Here is a 13,927-nt window from a genome sequence, read left to right on the forward strand (position 1 = left end):
CCACAAAATTTAGTGTGCAAGTGACCAAACCACAAGTTCCAGTCAATATCTGGAAAATTAAAATCCCCCATTGTAAGGCATTCTGATTTACTGTCCCGCTCTATTTCTCTGCACAATTGCTCATTATACTTATCAGATGCATTAGGCCTATAACACACACACCTACTCTCATTTTTCTTTTCCCAGTGCTTATTTCACACCAAACAGACTCAACACTGCATTGTCCACCAAAATCAATTCGATGCACTTCCTTAGATTTTGCATTTCTTAACTAACCCCTTCTCCCTTCCTGTCCTGTCTATCTTTCCTATACACATTATACTCCCCAAATTCCAATTCTGCACTGCTTATATCTGTGTGATATCACGTCTCTGATATCCCAACAATATCTGCCTTTGATATCTTGACTAGCACCTCAAGCTCATCAAATTTATTAACTATACTCCTAGCATTGGTGTACATGTAAGTATACATGCACATGTTCCTACTCTTAGTTACCCTAACACAGTCCATGTATTTCCTTGTTCCACTATGACTCCCAGCAGTCCTGGAAATCTCAATTATCTTGCTTTCCAGGCTGCTGCTCATTCTAATAGAAGCAGTGCAAAAACCACTTTTGCCTCTTCCAAATTCCAATTCTGCACTGCTTATAACTGTGTGATATCACGTCTCTGATATCCCAACAATATCTGCCTTTGATATCTTGACTAGCACCTCAAGCTCATCAAATTTATTAACTATACTTCTAGTTAAGTATACATGCACATGTTCCTACTCTTAGTTACCCTAACACAGTCCATGTATTTCCTTGTTCCACTATGACTCCCAGCAGTCCTGGAAATCTCAATTATCTTGCTTTCCAGGCTGCTGCTCATTCTAATAGAAGCAGTGCAAAAACCACTTTTGCCTCTGCCTGTGCCACTGTTAACCTTTTAGTCTGTGTAACCCCCCCCCCCTCAAGCTAGCAGTTTTCTGACTCACCTAACACTGCCTCGATAGCATCAGCAAATATTCTTGCACCCTTTCTATTTAATTGTACCCCATCCCTGTTGAAGCAGTCTCTCTTGTCAACAAGCACAGACCAGGCTGAAAAAAGTCTACCCCTTGAGCCTTGCACAATCTCTCCAGGGCCGAACTGATTGACAAGGCTCTCATCATATACTCCCTCCTATCATGTCTGGGCAGAATTGCAAACACTTTCACATTCAACTCTAACTCTGGACTTTTTTTTTTTTTTTTTTTTTCAACATTGACATGTATTTTGACTGGCAGTTGAGTAAATCTGTAGATCTCTTAATGTTATTAATTCCAACGTGTACATCAACAAAGTCACCTTTTGTGCCTTTAAAAGATGATATCTGCTCTATAACATCATCAACTTTTGCCCCTGGCAGACATTCTGCTCCTGTTCCACCTATCCTTCTTGAATAGTATATTCCCCCAACTCCCTGACAATAGTCTCCAACAATAACTAGTTCCTGTGGGGACCAGCGCATTCTGCCTTGGAGATTGCCTGTTTTGCCTGATGCACAGGAGTGAGCTCTGTCGTTGATGGACCCCTCACTAATTTCTTCAATGGCATTTACCCTACACCTCAAGCTCTCATAGAAGCCCATCAGAACGCTGTGTTGGTGCCTAATTTCTTGATACTCTTGGCACCTAACATACATACAAAGGCTCCTTGGCTAGGTCATGTCCTGTTTTAGAAAGGTCTGCCAACATTTCACATTTCGCACATTTTTTGAGACTGTGACGCTTTGGGGAATTGCCCCCTTCGTTTCTCCCCCGAGTCACAGCACTCTCGCTAGTCTGTGATCTTTGCTTCACCACTCTAGTCTGGGTCATGATTTCCATTTAATTACAATTTGATTAACAATGAATTTTAATAAGATTAATATTATTTTTGATTAAATGATAATACTATAATATAGCTAACAGACACCTAATACAGTGCTTCATATTATGCTATGTAGTTTTACTTTATACCTTATGCTATCAGTTCAAGATACAAAGGGTACTAGGAAAGTTTTGCAATATGATGCAACAATGAATCACAGGAAGCTGCTTGTTGCTGCATGTTGAGACGTGTTCATACGTGCATAGTAGCCGCCGCGCCAAGTCGATGGGCTCAGTTATTCATTAGTAGTGAGAGTGTAAAGTGCTTGCGATGGCATCGTGGTCACGAAATGAGATAAGGAAGTTTTGCGGTATAATTTCGTGCGTGGTTTAACCCTAGACCAGTGCTTAGAAGAAATGACTCTTGCACTAGATGATGATTGTCCACATCGTACAACGATATTCAGGTGGTATAGAGAATTCCAAAGGGGAAATTTCACTCTGGAGGATTCTGAGAGGCCGGGAAGGCCACGAACGTCAGTTACGGAGGAAAACGTTACTGCTGTGAGGAAAATGCTTGACGAAAACAGGCGAGTGACCTACCAACAGATAGAGGATACTTTGGGCCTAAATGCACCAGCAATTTGTTCGATTCTGCAAGATCATTTGCACGTGAAGAAACTTTGTTCTCTCTGGGTGCCGCATCAACTGACTGAAGAGCAGATGACACGACGTGTGACTTGGTGCCAGGAGATGTTAAAAAAGTGTGATAAGGGACAATCTCGGTATGTGAACAACATCGTGACAGGTGACGAGACTTGGCTGTACTATTACGATCTGCTGACCAAGGCTCCTCAAAACAAAGTTTGGATCTTTGATGATGACGACACACCCGTAATTGTCAGAAAATCCCGATCTGTAAAGAAGAAAATGATAGCTGTATTTTTCAAATCGAGTGGAATTGTGGAACGTGTCGTTTTGGACACGCAGAAGACAGTCACAGCTAAGTGGTATACTGAACAATGCCTGCCTAAAGTCATTGGATCTATGAAGAACCTGCGGCCAAAGTCAAGAATGGACACCTGGTACCTCCATCACGAAAATGCTCCAGCTCACCACGCCAAAGCCTGCACCGAATATTTGACCACGACAGGACTGAAACTTCTTGAGCACCCTCCCTACAGTCCAGACCTTGCTCCCTGCGACTTTGCACTGTTTCCGCATGTGAAAATGAAGCTAAAAGGGAGGCGGTTTTCCAGTGATGAGGACCTTCTACGGGCTTGGGACAACGAGTGTGCTTTACTCCGTAGTGAAACTTGGCAGAACTGGTTTAAAGATTGGTTTCGGAGGATGGAGAGGTGTATTGAATGTAGAGGAAATTACTTTGAAAAAATTAAATAAACAAAGCTGTATTGCAAAACTTTCCTAGTACCCTTTGTATATATATATGTTAAGCTATTTCTTATCAACTACAATATGGCAGCTAGTTCAACAATATTGGCACCAACACCGGGAGTTGTAACTTCCAAAAATCACTGGTTAAATTCAAAATAAGAAGCTAACACTAAAGCAATTATTTAACATATCCCAAAGAATATCTAATGTGTATTCAACGTTTACATTTGTATATAGGAAAGTAACATCCAATGAGATTAAATTATCATCACCGCCGAGCCTACAATCGTTAAGATTATTAAATAATGTATCGTGGTTTTTTTTTTATCCCAAAATGTATCACCTGTCTAAAGGGTTTTATAATACTGTAAACATGTGTGGATAAGGATGAAAATGCTCAGTTTCTGTAAGAAACAATGGGCCGAATAGGAAATCTGTTCGTATGCAGTTTTACCTGATCAAAAAAGTGCAGGAATGTTGTATGTTCTGGCCTTTAATTCCTTTAACTTAGACCTGCTAATGTAGTCATTTTTTCGATACATGGTTAATACTTTATTGTACCAATTGACCAAATTGGTAAATATTCAAGATAAGTAGAGGTATCTGATATAATTGAATCTAACTTATGTATATAATCAGTTTTATTGAATATTACAACTTTATCTCCTTTGTCTGCTCTCTGAATAATAATGTCTTTATTTTCCCAAAGTTCACATAAAGCTGAACTTTCGTGTCTATTCAATTTTGGCAGTTGTGTGTCTCTTATTATTCACCACTTGTTTAACTTGTTGAATAAATAAATCTTTTTGTGGTACATTATGAAGACCAAATTCAATATATATTACAAACTGTTTTTTAGGTAGCTTGCGAGGTGGTAAATTATAATTTAATCCTTTGGATAAAGGTGCAATTTGGTCCTGTGATTGCATATATGAGGAAAGATTTGTAACTTGTTGATATGTAGATACGTTACACATTGGGCGAGGTGGCATTTGAGCACTAATTGAAACATTGTATGCCTGTGGGGTGGGGGTCGGCAGCGAACTTGTATGCACTTGGTCAAAAGGTCGCAAGCATGTGTTTGAACTCGTATGAACCTCTCTTGATACCCACGATAATGTATTTAATTTGTTAATGTGTCTGGTTTCTATTTCAGTGGCCTGTGTTTCACGCTGCGAATCTATGCAGGTCTTCAATGCATCCAAATACAATCATTTGTATGTAGATAATTTTTTATTTTTTTTGTGAAGTTTCTTAACCTGGGAAAGGTATTTTTGTTTATTTGAGTACCGAGATTTTAAGGCATGTTTAACTACATTATGCGATGTGGCAAGTGCTATTTGCTTTATGCCTGAAATTTTATGATTTAAATTTACCCTGGAAAATTTCAGAATGATTTTGTTTTGAAGCCAATATTTTAGGAAATATGGTAAATTTGGTCCGAGTGAACCAAGATGTTCAAAAATGTATAGAAATGTGGGTATAGATAGGCCTAAGAGAAAGGAAGGGAATGAAATAATCAAAATATTTTGAAATATGAATTTGATAGTATATAACAGAGCTATGGTGCTCAATAAATTCTATGTAGATATCAATATTAGTAGAAGAATAAGAGAAGGATAATAATTTACCTCATATTGAGGTAAATTTCTCAAAATTACATTGGATTAACTCTTAACATACTCATCCCAAATTTACCATATTTCTTTCCTAAATGATTCGTCTGTATTGAAGATCTCCATAGCTTTGTGACGTGAAGCACAGGCCACAGAAATAAAAAAACAGATACATTAACAAATTGAATATATTACGGCGGATATCAAGACAGGTTCACGGATTCAAACATGCTTGCGAGCTTTTCACCAAATGCATAAGAGTTCATTGCCAACCCTTTCCCCCACAGGCATACAACGTGCTATCACACAATTAGAATGCTTCAGCTAGTGCTCGAACACCACCTCGCCCAATGTGTAATGTACCTACATATCAACAGGTTACAGATCTTTCCTCATATACACAATCGTAGGACCAAATTGCACTTTTATCCAAAGGATTAAATTATAATTTACCACCTTGCAAGCTACCTAAAAAAACAGTCCATAATAGATATTGAATTTGTTCTTTGTAATGTTCCACAAAAAGATTTATTTATTCAAAAAGTTAACCAAGTGGTGAATAACATAAGAGACCTGTGACTGCCAAAATTGAATAGACATGAAAATTCAGCTTTATGTGAACTTCGGGAAAATAAAAACATTATTATTCAGAGAGGAGATATAGTTGTAATACTCAATAAAACTGATTATATAAATAAGTTAGATTCAGTTACAGGTGACCCCCGCTTAACACTGATAATTGGTTCCAGAAAAACAGAGCGTTAAGTGAATCCACGCTAAGCGAGCGCCGCATTCCCATAAGGTAACATATGTATTTGTGAGTTGCAGTCAGTGCCGTAGGAAATTTCCAAATCGATAATAAACGGTAGTGAAAAGATGCACAAATATCAGTCGGAATATTTAATATTCAAATATTTGTACATATAAAATATTCTGCGTTACATACATATATAATTATGTGGTAACTACTTACGAATCAAAATTAAACTTAAAATTCCAATTAAAATCATGAATTTAATTGATGAATTTAATCATGAAAAATTTATCGATTTTGGGTTGTACTTTGGCCCTCTTCCTGGTAAACTATAAAAAGGGTTTGTTTTAATTTTAAATCCCCTGCATCGTTACCACCCAACAATAAAGTCAACCGATCCTTCACCGCTTTGAAACCTGGCATGTTTTTTCTTCTTTCAATATGAAACTTCTTTTAGACATTAGTTTCCAAAAAAGTGCTGTTTTGAAAGTTTCACCTCCTTGATCTGCACTTGTGGCTTCTCCCTGGATTTTAAATCTATTCAATCAGCCCTTACTAGTTTTAAATGGTTCCACTTTTTTTTTTAGGTGAGTTTTCTTCAGATATAGGCTAATCTCTCTTTTTTTTTTTATAAAATTTAACTTAACTGAATTCTGCATTGGATATTATCTTCAATAAAATTAGTTAAAATCTCTCCATTTCAATCCTAATAGTCTGCCTAGCCCTACTTGCTTGCAGTAGAACAGCTGTCTTTCCCGCTGCTAAAATTAATTCTTTATAATTGTTCTTACAGTTAAACTTGCCAGTCCTAAATTATGGCACACATCCGCTTGTCGTTGACTGAAATCGATTTGCTTCAAAATGTCTAATTTAATTTTCAAATTCAGTCTTTTTCTTACATTTGTAGTCTTTGTACTGCATCCAGGCATTGTTGCTTTTTCATTCTTATCCGCCTTTAACTCTTCGAAAATGTAGGCTGCATTAATTATGATTCAACATTCGAGTAAACTGTCAGTTAAGCATGATGTCTAGTGTTGTACTGAGTGATGACTAGACTTCAGATAAATGCATATAACGCAAATATTACAAGCAATATACTTGATCATTTTTTAAAATGTTGATCTCGGAACTACGTAACAAGTCACTGTACTGCAATTAAATTAGCCTGCTAGAAAAATTCTCTAGTAAGCGTGGGAAACGTTTAAATGCTGTTTTACTATTCATTTTCAAGCTATTGACTCCGTAAAATGAAACGATTTCGATAAATATGCCAAAAATGCAATCTGTGAAAGAGCGTTATAGCGATTTTTGACAGCGTTTTGTAGTCAGATACGGGTTATAATATAAGAACAGCATTATACCGAATCAGCATAAAGTGAACCGCTTTATAACGAGAGCCTGCTGTATATCAGATACCTCTACTTATCTTGAGGTAGACTCAGTACTATTTACCAATTTGGTCAATCAGTACAATAAAATGTTAACCATGTATAGAAAAATGACTACATTACCATGTCTCAATTAAAGGAATTGAAGGCCAGAACGTACAACATTCCTGCACTTTTCAGTTAGGTAAAACTGCATATGAATGAATTTCATATTCGGCCCATTGTTTCTTACAGAAAATCAGTATTTTTATCCTTAGCCACACATTTATAGGATTATAAACCCTTTTAGACAGGTGATACAATTTGGGTTAAAAAACAACAGTACATTATTTAATAACCTTAACGACTGTAGACTCAGCCGTAATGATAATTTATTCTCACTGGATGTTACTTCCTTATATATGAATGTAAACATTGAATGGACATTAGATATTCTTTGGGATATCTAATGTAATTCTCTATAATATCAGTATAGAGTTAATTATAACTCTATACTGATTAATTATACGAAGCTTCCTATTAAAGAAATTTTTTCAATTAATTAAACTTCTAGTTGAAGCCAACTATATCACCTTTCGAGACAAAGTATATAAACAAATTTTTGGTTTGCCAATGGGATTCAGTCTAACTAGCTTAATATCGCAGTTCTATCTCTCAATGATTGAGCATATACATTTGAGGCCTTTTCTACCCCGTATCACTTACTACAGGTTCTGGCTATTGCTGAGTAGTACTATTTAAGACATTTTACATTTGTTTGATAATATTTATGTTGTACTCCAATTCCCATTGGTAAAGGAAAATACAGATACTAAGTCATTAAATTTTCTAAATTTCACACTTACTCAGGACGCGAATAAAAATCAATGTAACATCTATCATAAACCAACAAACACCGGTATGCTTCTACATTATAACAGATATCACCCATTCACCTACAAAAGGGCTATTATCTTTAATCAGTTTCGCAATTCCTATAAATATTCAACGACGGAATTTGCTTTTGACTCAGAAATACAGATATTAACAAGCAGATTCTTAGCAATGGGTTACCCCTTTGCTACAAAAGACTGAATTAATGCAAGCTAAGGATAAGATACAAAATACTACACCAACCAACAATAGTAACATCAAAAAAATATTTTATTTCTGTCCCATATGTGGAACAGGGCACAAACAGCTTAACAGATTCTTTAAAGATACCGAATTTAGGATTGTGGCCAGACCAATTCGGAAATTACACACTATACCAGAGGTTCCCAAACTTTCTCGGTTCATGGCACCCTTAGGGACCCAGTAACGTTTTCACGGCACCCCCAAGGCCAAAAGTAATACCTAACACAGTGGTTTTCGACATTTTAATATATACCTATATAATAATTTTATTCTTTATATAGAGGTACTAAATAAAGATCAATTATAGATCACCACAAAATTAAAAAGATACGGTACAATGGATACCGTACACCTTTTTATAATGAAATAAATATACAAATTTAAAAAATAATAACTTTAAGTAACTTAAACCCAAATTATGCGGCACCCCGGTTGAAAACCACTGCACTATACTGAAGAATCTCTCTGTCTACTCTTTTGTGACACAAATAAAGGACTTGGTATACATTTCGTGCAGTGATTACATCTTGTCTTACCAAGAATCTATGCAGTTCCCGCTGATTGTTCGCATAAAACAGCATGTGTGCTCAGTTCGTGCTTCTCGTTCAGCAGTGTCAGAATTAGCCTTTCATACCGTTAACAAAAAACATACATTTTTATTTAATGAGGGCAAAATTCTTAGTGTCCAACATAATTATAGATATTATATAATAATCAATAGATAATTAATTAATAGTAATTAATATTTATATAATAATATATAGATAATAAGACTATTAATTGCCGAAATCTTTGAAATTAAATTACATGAGAATTCTATTAACGTTCACCATCCATATTTAACCTTTGATTCGTAGTCTTTTGCGCACATGCGCGAAGGCAAATAATCACAGCCCTTCACACAAATGTGTGACAACAAATGTATGACAACAAATGTTTCTATTTAAGATTCAAGCTCACACACTACATTATTTCCATTCCTGTGATCATGACGTGGCCGTAAAGCATTGTCTGCTTCAGGAAGGAAAATATTTTTCAAACTTTGTTTAACTTTAATTTTTGAATTGTTTTCAATTGATTTTTTACTGTAATCATTTTGCATTAATCTTTTATTCGTTTTCATTTCTAGAGAGTATCATACGTAAGTGTTCTACTATTCTTTTATTCTTCTGCAAATATTGATATCAACTTAGAACATATTGAGCACCATAGCTCTGTTATATACTATTTAATTTTTAGATTATCATGTCAATTTTTTTATTGGCATTACAATCCTTATGTTCATTTTCTATAATTCCAGATTGTCCTGGAATCCAGTAGAAATCTGACCCTGCTGTTTTCCCTTCAGTTGTGTCAACAAACTTAAGACTTTTTTTTATGAGTGGGGTATCATAGAAGCTGGCAATGAAGTGCATGTATCACACTTAAAGAATCTGTATACAGTGGTATTCAAAAAAATTTCATCACTAGGAAACTTCACCAGATTGCTGTAAGATTTGGCAATATATCAAACGTTTTGTAATGGACGATGCAATACATTACTGTATTGCATCATCCATCTCTAGCAAGCTCTCTTAAATGATACCATGCACCCTACATGATTGCATCACCCTAGCATTCTGTGCTGTTGCAATGTCTAAGTTTCACAAGTTCTGTAAATTGCAGCATCTGGAGATTAGGCACCTCTGAGGTGATCTGATTGAGGTGTAGAGGCCTTGAATGGTTTGAGCAAGCTCAGTGCTGCTGGGATTCTTCCTCTTGCTCAGATTATGCACCTGAGGAGATCCAAATTCAAATTGGGGAAAAACAGCTGTAGAATAGATGTGTGGAAATTTGCCTTTAGCCAGCTGGTAGTTGATTGCTTTCAATTCATCACTGTGGAAGTTGATAGCTTAAATAAATTCAAGGAAGAACTGGTCAAACTTTTGGAGCAGATGGATGGGTGAAATTGGAAGTGTGTTTTTTTTTTGGCTGATGAGCTTGCTTTTCTTGTATCATATGTCTCTACTAATGCTAATTATCACCTCATAGGAAAAGTGTTGGTGCTGCATTGAATGCAGAAGGACATTCTATACATGAAATAACTAAAAGAATTAACTAAAATCAGTCAACAGTGGCATGTTTATTACAAAAATTATCAGAAATTGGCAGTCTAAACAGAAAAGAAAGGAAATGGATGTCCATGAATATCTTTTGCAGCAAAGGACAGATTTCTGGTTCGTCTGTGTTTGAAACAGAAGATCTTCACCGACAGTTCTCAAAACAACATAGGAGGAGGATATAGGAATAAAGGCAGGTACTGATACGGTATGCAGATACCATTTCTTATCGGGATTAGTGGCACATTTCCCAAGAAAAAGGCCACTTTGTGGGAAAAAAGACCATGCTAATTGGTCTTGAGGATCAGTGTAGTGTGTTATTTTCTCTGATGAATCAAAATTCAACATTGCATGGTTTGGACGGCCAGCAGACTCTTGGATGAAGAAGAATAGAGTTTCATCCTGAATGTTTTGTCTCCACAGTGAAGAAGCTGGAAATGAAGCCATCTGCATCTAAAATGATATGGGGCAGTATTTCACATAGAGGAATTGGTCATCTTGAATTTGTGAAAGGTACAATGAATGCTGAGATGTACAAGGACATTCTTGGCAAAATTAGGAGGACAGAATTACTTCCCACAATTAGAGATCACTATGGGGATTTTGCCAATTGCCATTTTTCAGGATGACTCTGCTCCATATCATAAAACCTTCGTAAAATTAGAAAAGTTTTTAAATTTATGAAATGTTTCATCTTGCTTAAACTATTAGCACACTAATTGAACCATGAGCTATTGCATTACAGCTGAAATTTTGCTTAGCATCAATCGCTCTGTCTAGAAAGTCTTATGTATTAAAGGTATATACTTGGTTCACAGTTTCATACGTTTTTTGCTTACATTGAAGTTATTTTCCACAAAAATAAAAGGTAACATTTTTTTGAGGATTATGCTTGCCGGATTTTCAGCAGGCATAATTCTGAAGAAATCTTCACCTTAAATTAATATACCAGCATGATGCATTTAATACTACAAGATCTTAAAGATGTCTCCTATCTAGCTAATGTAAAGTTAATACCACTTGCTGAGGCTTGTAATTAAAAAAATTCATTAGATTGCATTTACAAACCAGAAAAGCATATGATATGTTCTGGCAAGAATTGAACTGTTTTGAGTATTGTATGTGGAGGTACAGAGAGTATTTGAATGGCTTTCAGAGCATTTTAAAAACTCCTGCATACTGTTTTATTGTTATTTTTACTGATATACTTTAAAAGGAGTAAAAATAACTAAAAAAGCCGAATTTGTTTCAAATTAAAGGGCTGGAGTGCTGCATTTTCTGCTAGCAATGAAAGTAGAAGACTTACTGTTGCTCTTATTAAGGATCTCTAGTTAGATCAGGAGAAAGTAACAGCCATATTATACAGTTTTCAAAGAACCACTATTCTTGCTGATACGTTTTAACATCAAACAAACATAATAATAGTAAAAAAAAAAATCCAAAATTTCTCAAAAGAACTGACTCCTGATGCACTGCACATCATTCTGACCAATTGCAGTTCTCCAAATAATCTCCCTTTATTTACTTAAATGTCAAATTTAATTGGTTAGTATGCAATAGAAGTTTTAAGACTTTTTTTTTTTTATATAAAATTGCACATTTTGTTTTATTATATGTTGGCAAAGACCTATGGCTATCAGTATTTCTTAACACTAAGTAATCTGGAGAAGGCAGGACTTCTGAAATCTCAAGGGAATAGAACATACTCTGTTATTAGGAAGACTCTTCGGTTGACAGTTGAGGATGTAAATGAAAAGGTAAAACAAGTATTCTTATACTTTTATTTTGTAATTTGATAACATTTGTTGAAAATTACTGGCTTATGCTGGTTGTTATCCAGTTTTAATAAGAGAAATGTACTTAAAAAATAAAATTTTAGTTTAACACAATGGCAAATAAATGGATCTGAATTTTATTCCACTGTCACCATGATGTTGCTTTGAAATTAACAGTAATATGTTAATTTCAAAGCAACATCATGGAATTGCAAAGAACAGGTCCATTTTAACAAAATAGCTAAAATAACTGTTTCTGGGGATATCTACTAGTACCATATTACCATAGCAGTAGGACAGCCATGGATTGAATTGTGAAAGATATGTTTAGTTATAGGTTTTAATTTTAGTATTACTCCCAAAATGACTTCTGCCATAACTTTAATTAATAAAACTGAACCCAGCCATAACTAACTTTATATTAGATACCTTTAAAACCTAGACAAGGACCATATGGATGTTAAAGAAGAAAATCTCACCCTGTACCCCAGGGAACACAGGGCCAGCAAGAAAAAGTATACAAGAAAACAAAAGTGTAGAGAAAGAGAGATGTGAAGCAAGTCAGAGGATACCCTCATAAAAAATAAAGTACAGCAGAATCTAGATTTACCGGGATCGGATTAACTGGGACACTCAGATTACAAATTAAAAAAAAAAAAAAAAAATCAACCAGAAATCATAAAATTCAAGTAATAAATAAATAGGTATAAACATCTGTATAAACAGATGTTTTGCAAGTCGTAAATAGGCGACAAGTGGCATTATAAGTCGCCATTGGGAGATTAGTGTACCTATTATCTTACACCCCCCCGCTGTCTTCACACCTACTGCTCAAAAAAAAAGTTTGTTTCAGTGCGTTGCGTCAATTGTTGTGTTCCATTGCACCGCAAAAAGACATTGTCTCGTTATTTATGTCAGGGATGTTGATTTGTTTTTTTTTTTTTTTTTTTTTGCTTTCAGTTAAACAAAAACTTGAAATTATTCAAAAGTTTGAAAATGGTGCAACCATTATAATGTTGGTGACCAAACCATACGCAACATTATAAAAAATATAGGAAAGCTATTAGACTTAAAATCGACATCCCAAAAAATAAAGGGAAGCATCGTATTGGACAAGCAAGTACTGCATGGTAAGTTTTTTTCTTTTTTTTTTTTATCTATCGTCTTAATTTTTTACATAGGTTGCTGAACATTTTTCAGTACAGTAAGTCCCCGACTTACTGTACTGAAAAATTTAAAACAAACAAAAATAACAAATAAATAAAATAAACAATCAATAACGACAATCACGGCACGCACAAATTGCACAAGTGAAATACAGAGTAACAAGCAAAAAAATAGGAAGGAAGAGAAGATTCTTACAATTTATTTATGGGTTTTTTTTTTATGTGACTGAAGATTTCAGTGAAAGGGACACACATTTCACCATAATAACATAAAACCCACAGAATTCCAGCTATCAGTATTTTTGCAAATGCAGTAAGATCGAGTTTACTATCCGTTTATAATTAGATGCACCAACAGAAAAGCCCAATAACACGAAAAGTGCAAATTGTTTTTATTGTTTTATGGCAGTGACCTCCAGAAATGTGCTTTAACAAAATGTGAGCTCATGTGGGGTGATAATAGTGAATTTTTTCCTTAACCCTGTGAAGTTCTTTACAGAAAATTTCATTTTGACTGTTATTGTTGGTGCCGACTAAGAGAATAAGTGACAGCGGTACTAGTAATTCTACCAAGAAAAGGATAGCAATCGATTTGGATCAGAAAATTAAACTAATAAGGATGTATGAAAATGGTCAAACATTAACACGTATCATGCTGAAGTTTGCCCAATAATAATATAGTAGCGATATGTTATTAGTCATTCCCAAGTTACGTAAAACTCTAAGTAAGACGTCATGGAACGTATGTTGGGGACTTCTATATTTTTGGATTAACCGGGAAA

General features: G+C 35.1%; 1 protein-coding gene across 2 annotated transcripts in view; it reads left to right on the forward strand.

Moving 5' to 3' along the window:
- car (vacuolar protein sorting-associated protein 33A) overlaps nt 1–13,927 on the forward strand; it is a 302,059-nt gene that overhangs the window by 239,525 nt on the left and 48,607 nt on the right. The window contains exon 13 of one of the 2 annotated variants that reach the window (XM_090373474.1): nt 11,830–11,961. The exons of the other annotated variant lie outside the window; for it this stretch is intronic. Coding sequence (XP_090229600.1) covers nt 11,830–11,961 — 132 coding nt within the window. The remainder of the gene's footprint in view (nt 1–11,829; nt 11,962–13,927) is intronic. 2 annotated transcript variants of the gene reach the window in all.

The sequence above is a fragment of the Mastigoproctus giganteus genome, chromosome 5 (genome assembly GCF_048544385.1).
Source record: "Mastigoproctus giganteus isolate SK-2022 chromosome 5, ASM4854438v1, whole genome shotgun sequence".
In the NCBI taxonomy this organism is placed as follows: Eukaryota; Metazoa; Arthropoda; class Arachnida; order Uropygi; family Thelyphonidae; genus Mastigoproctus; species Mastigoproctus giganteus.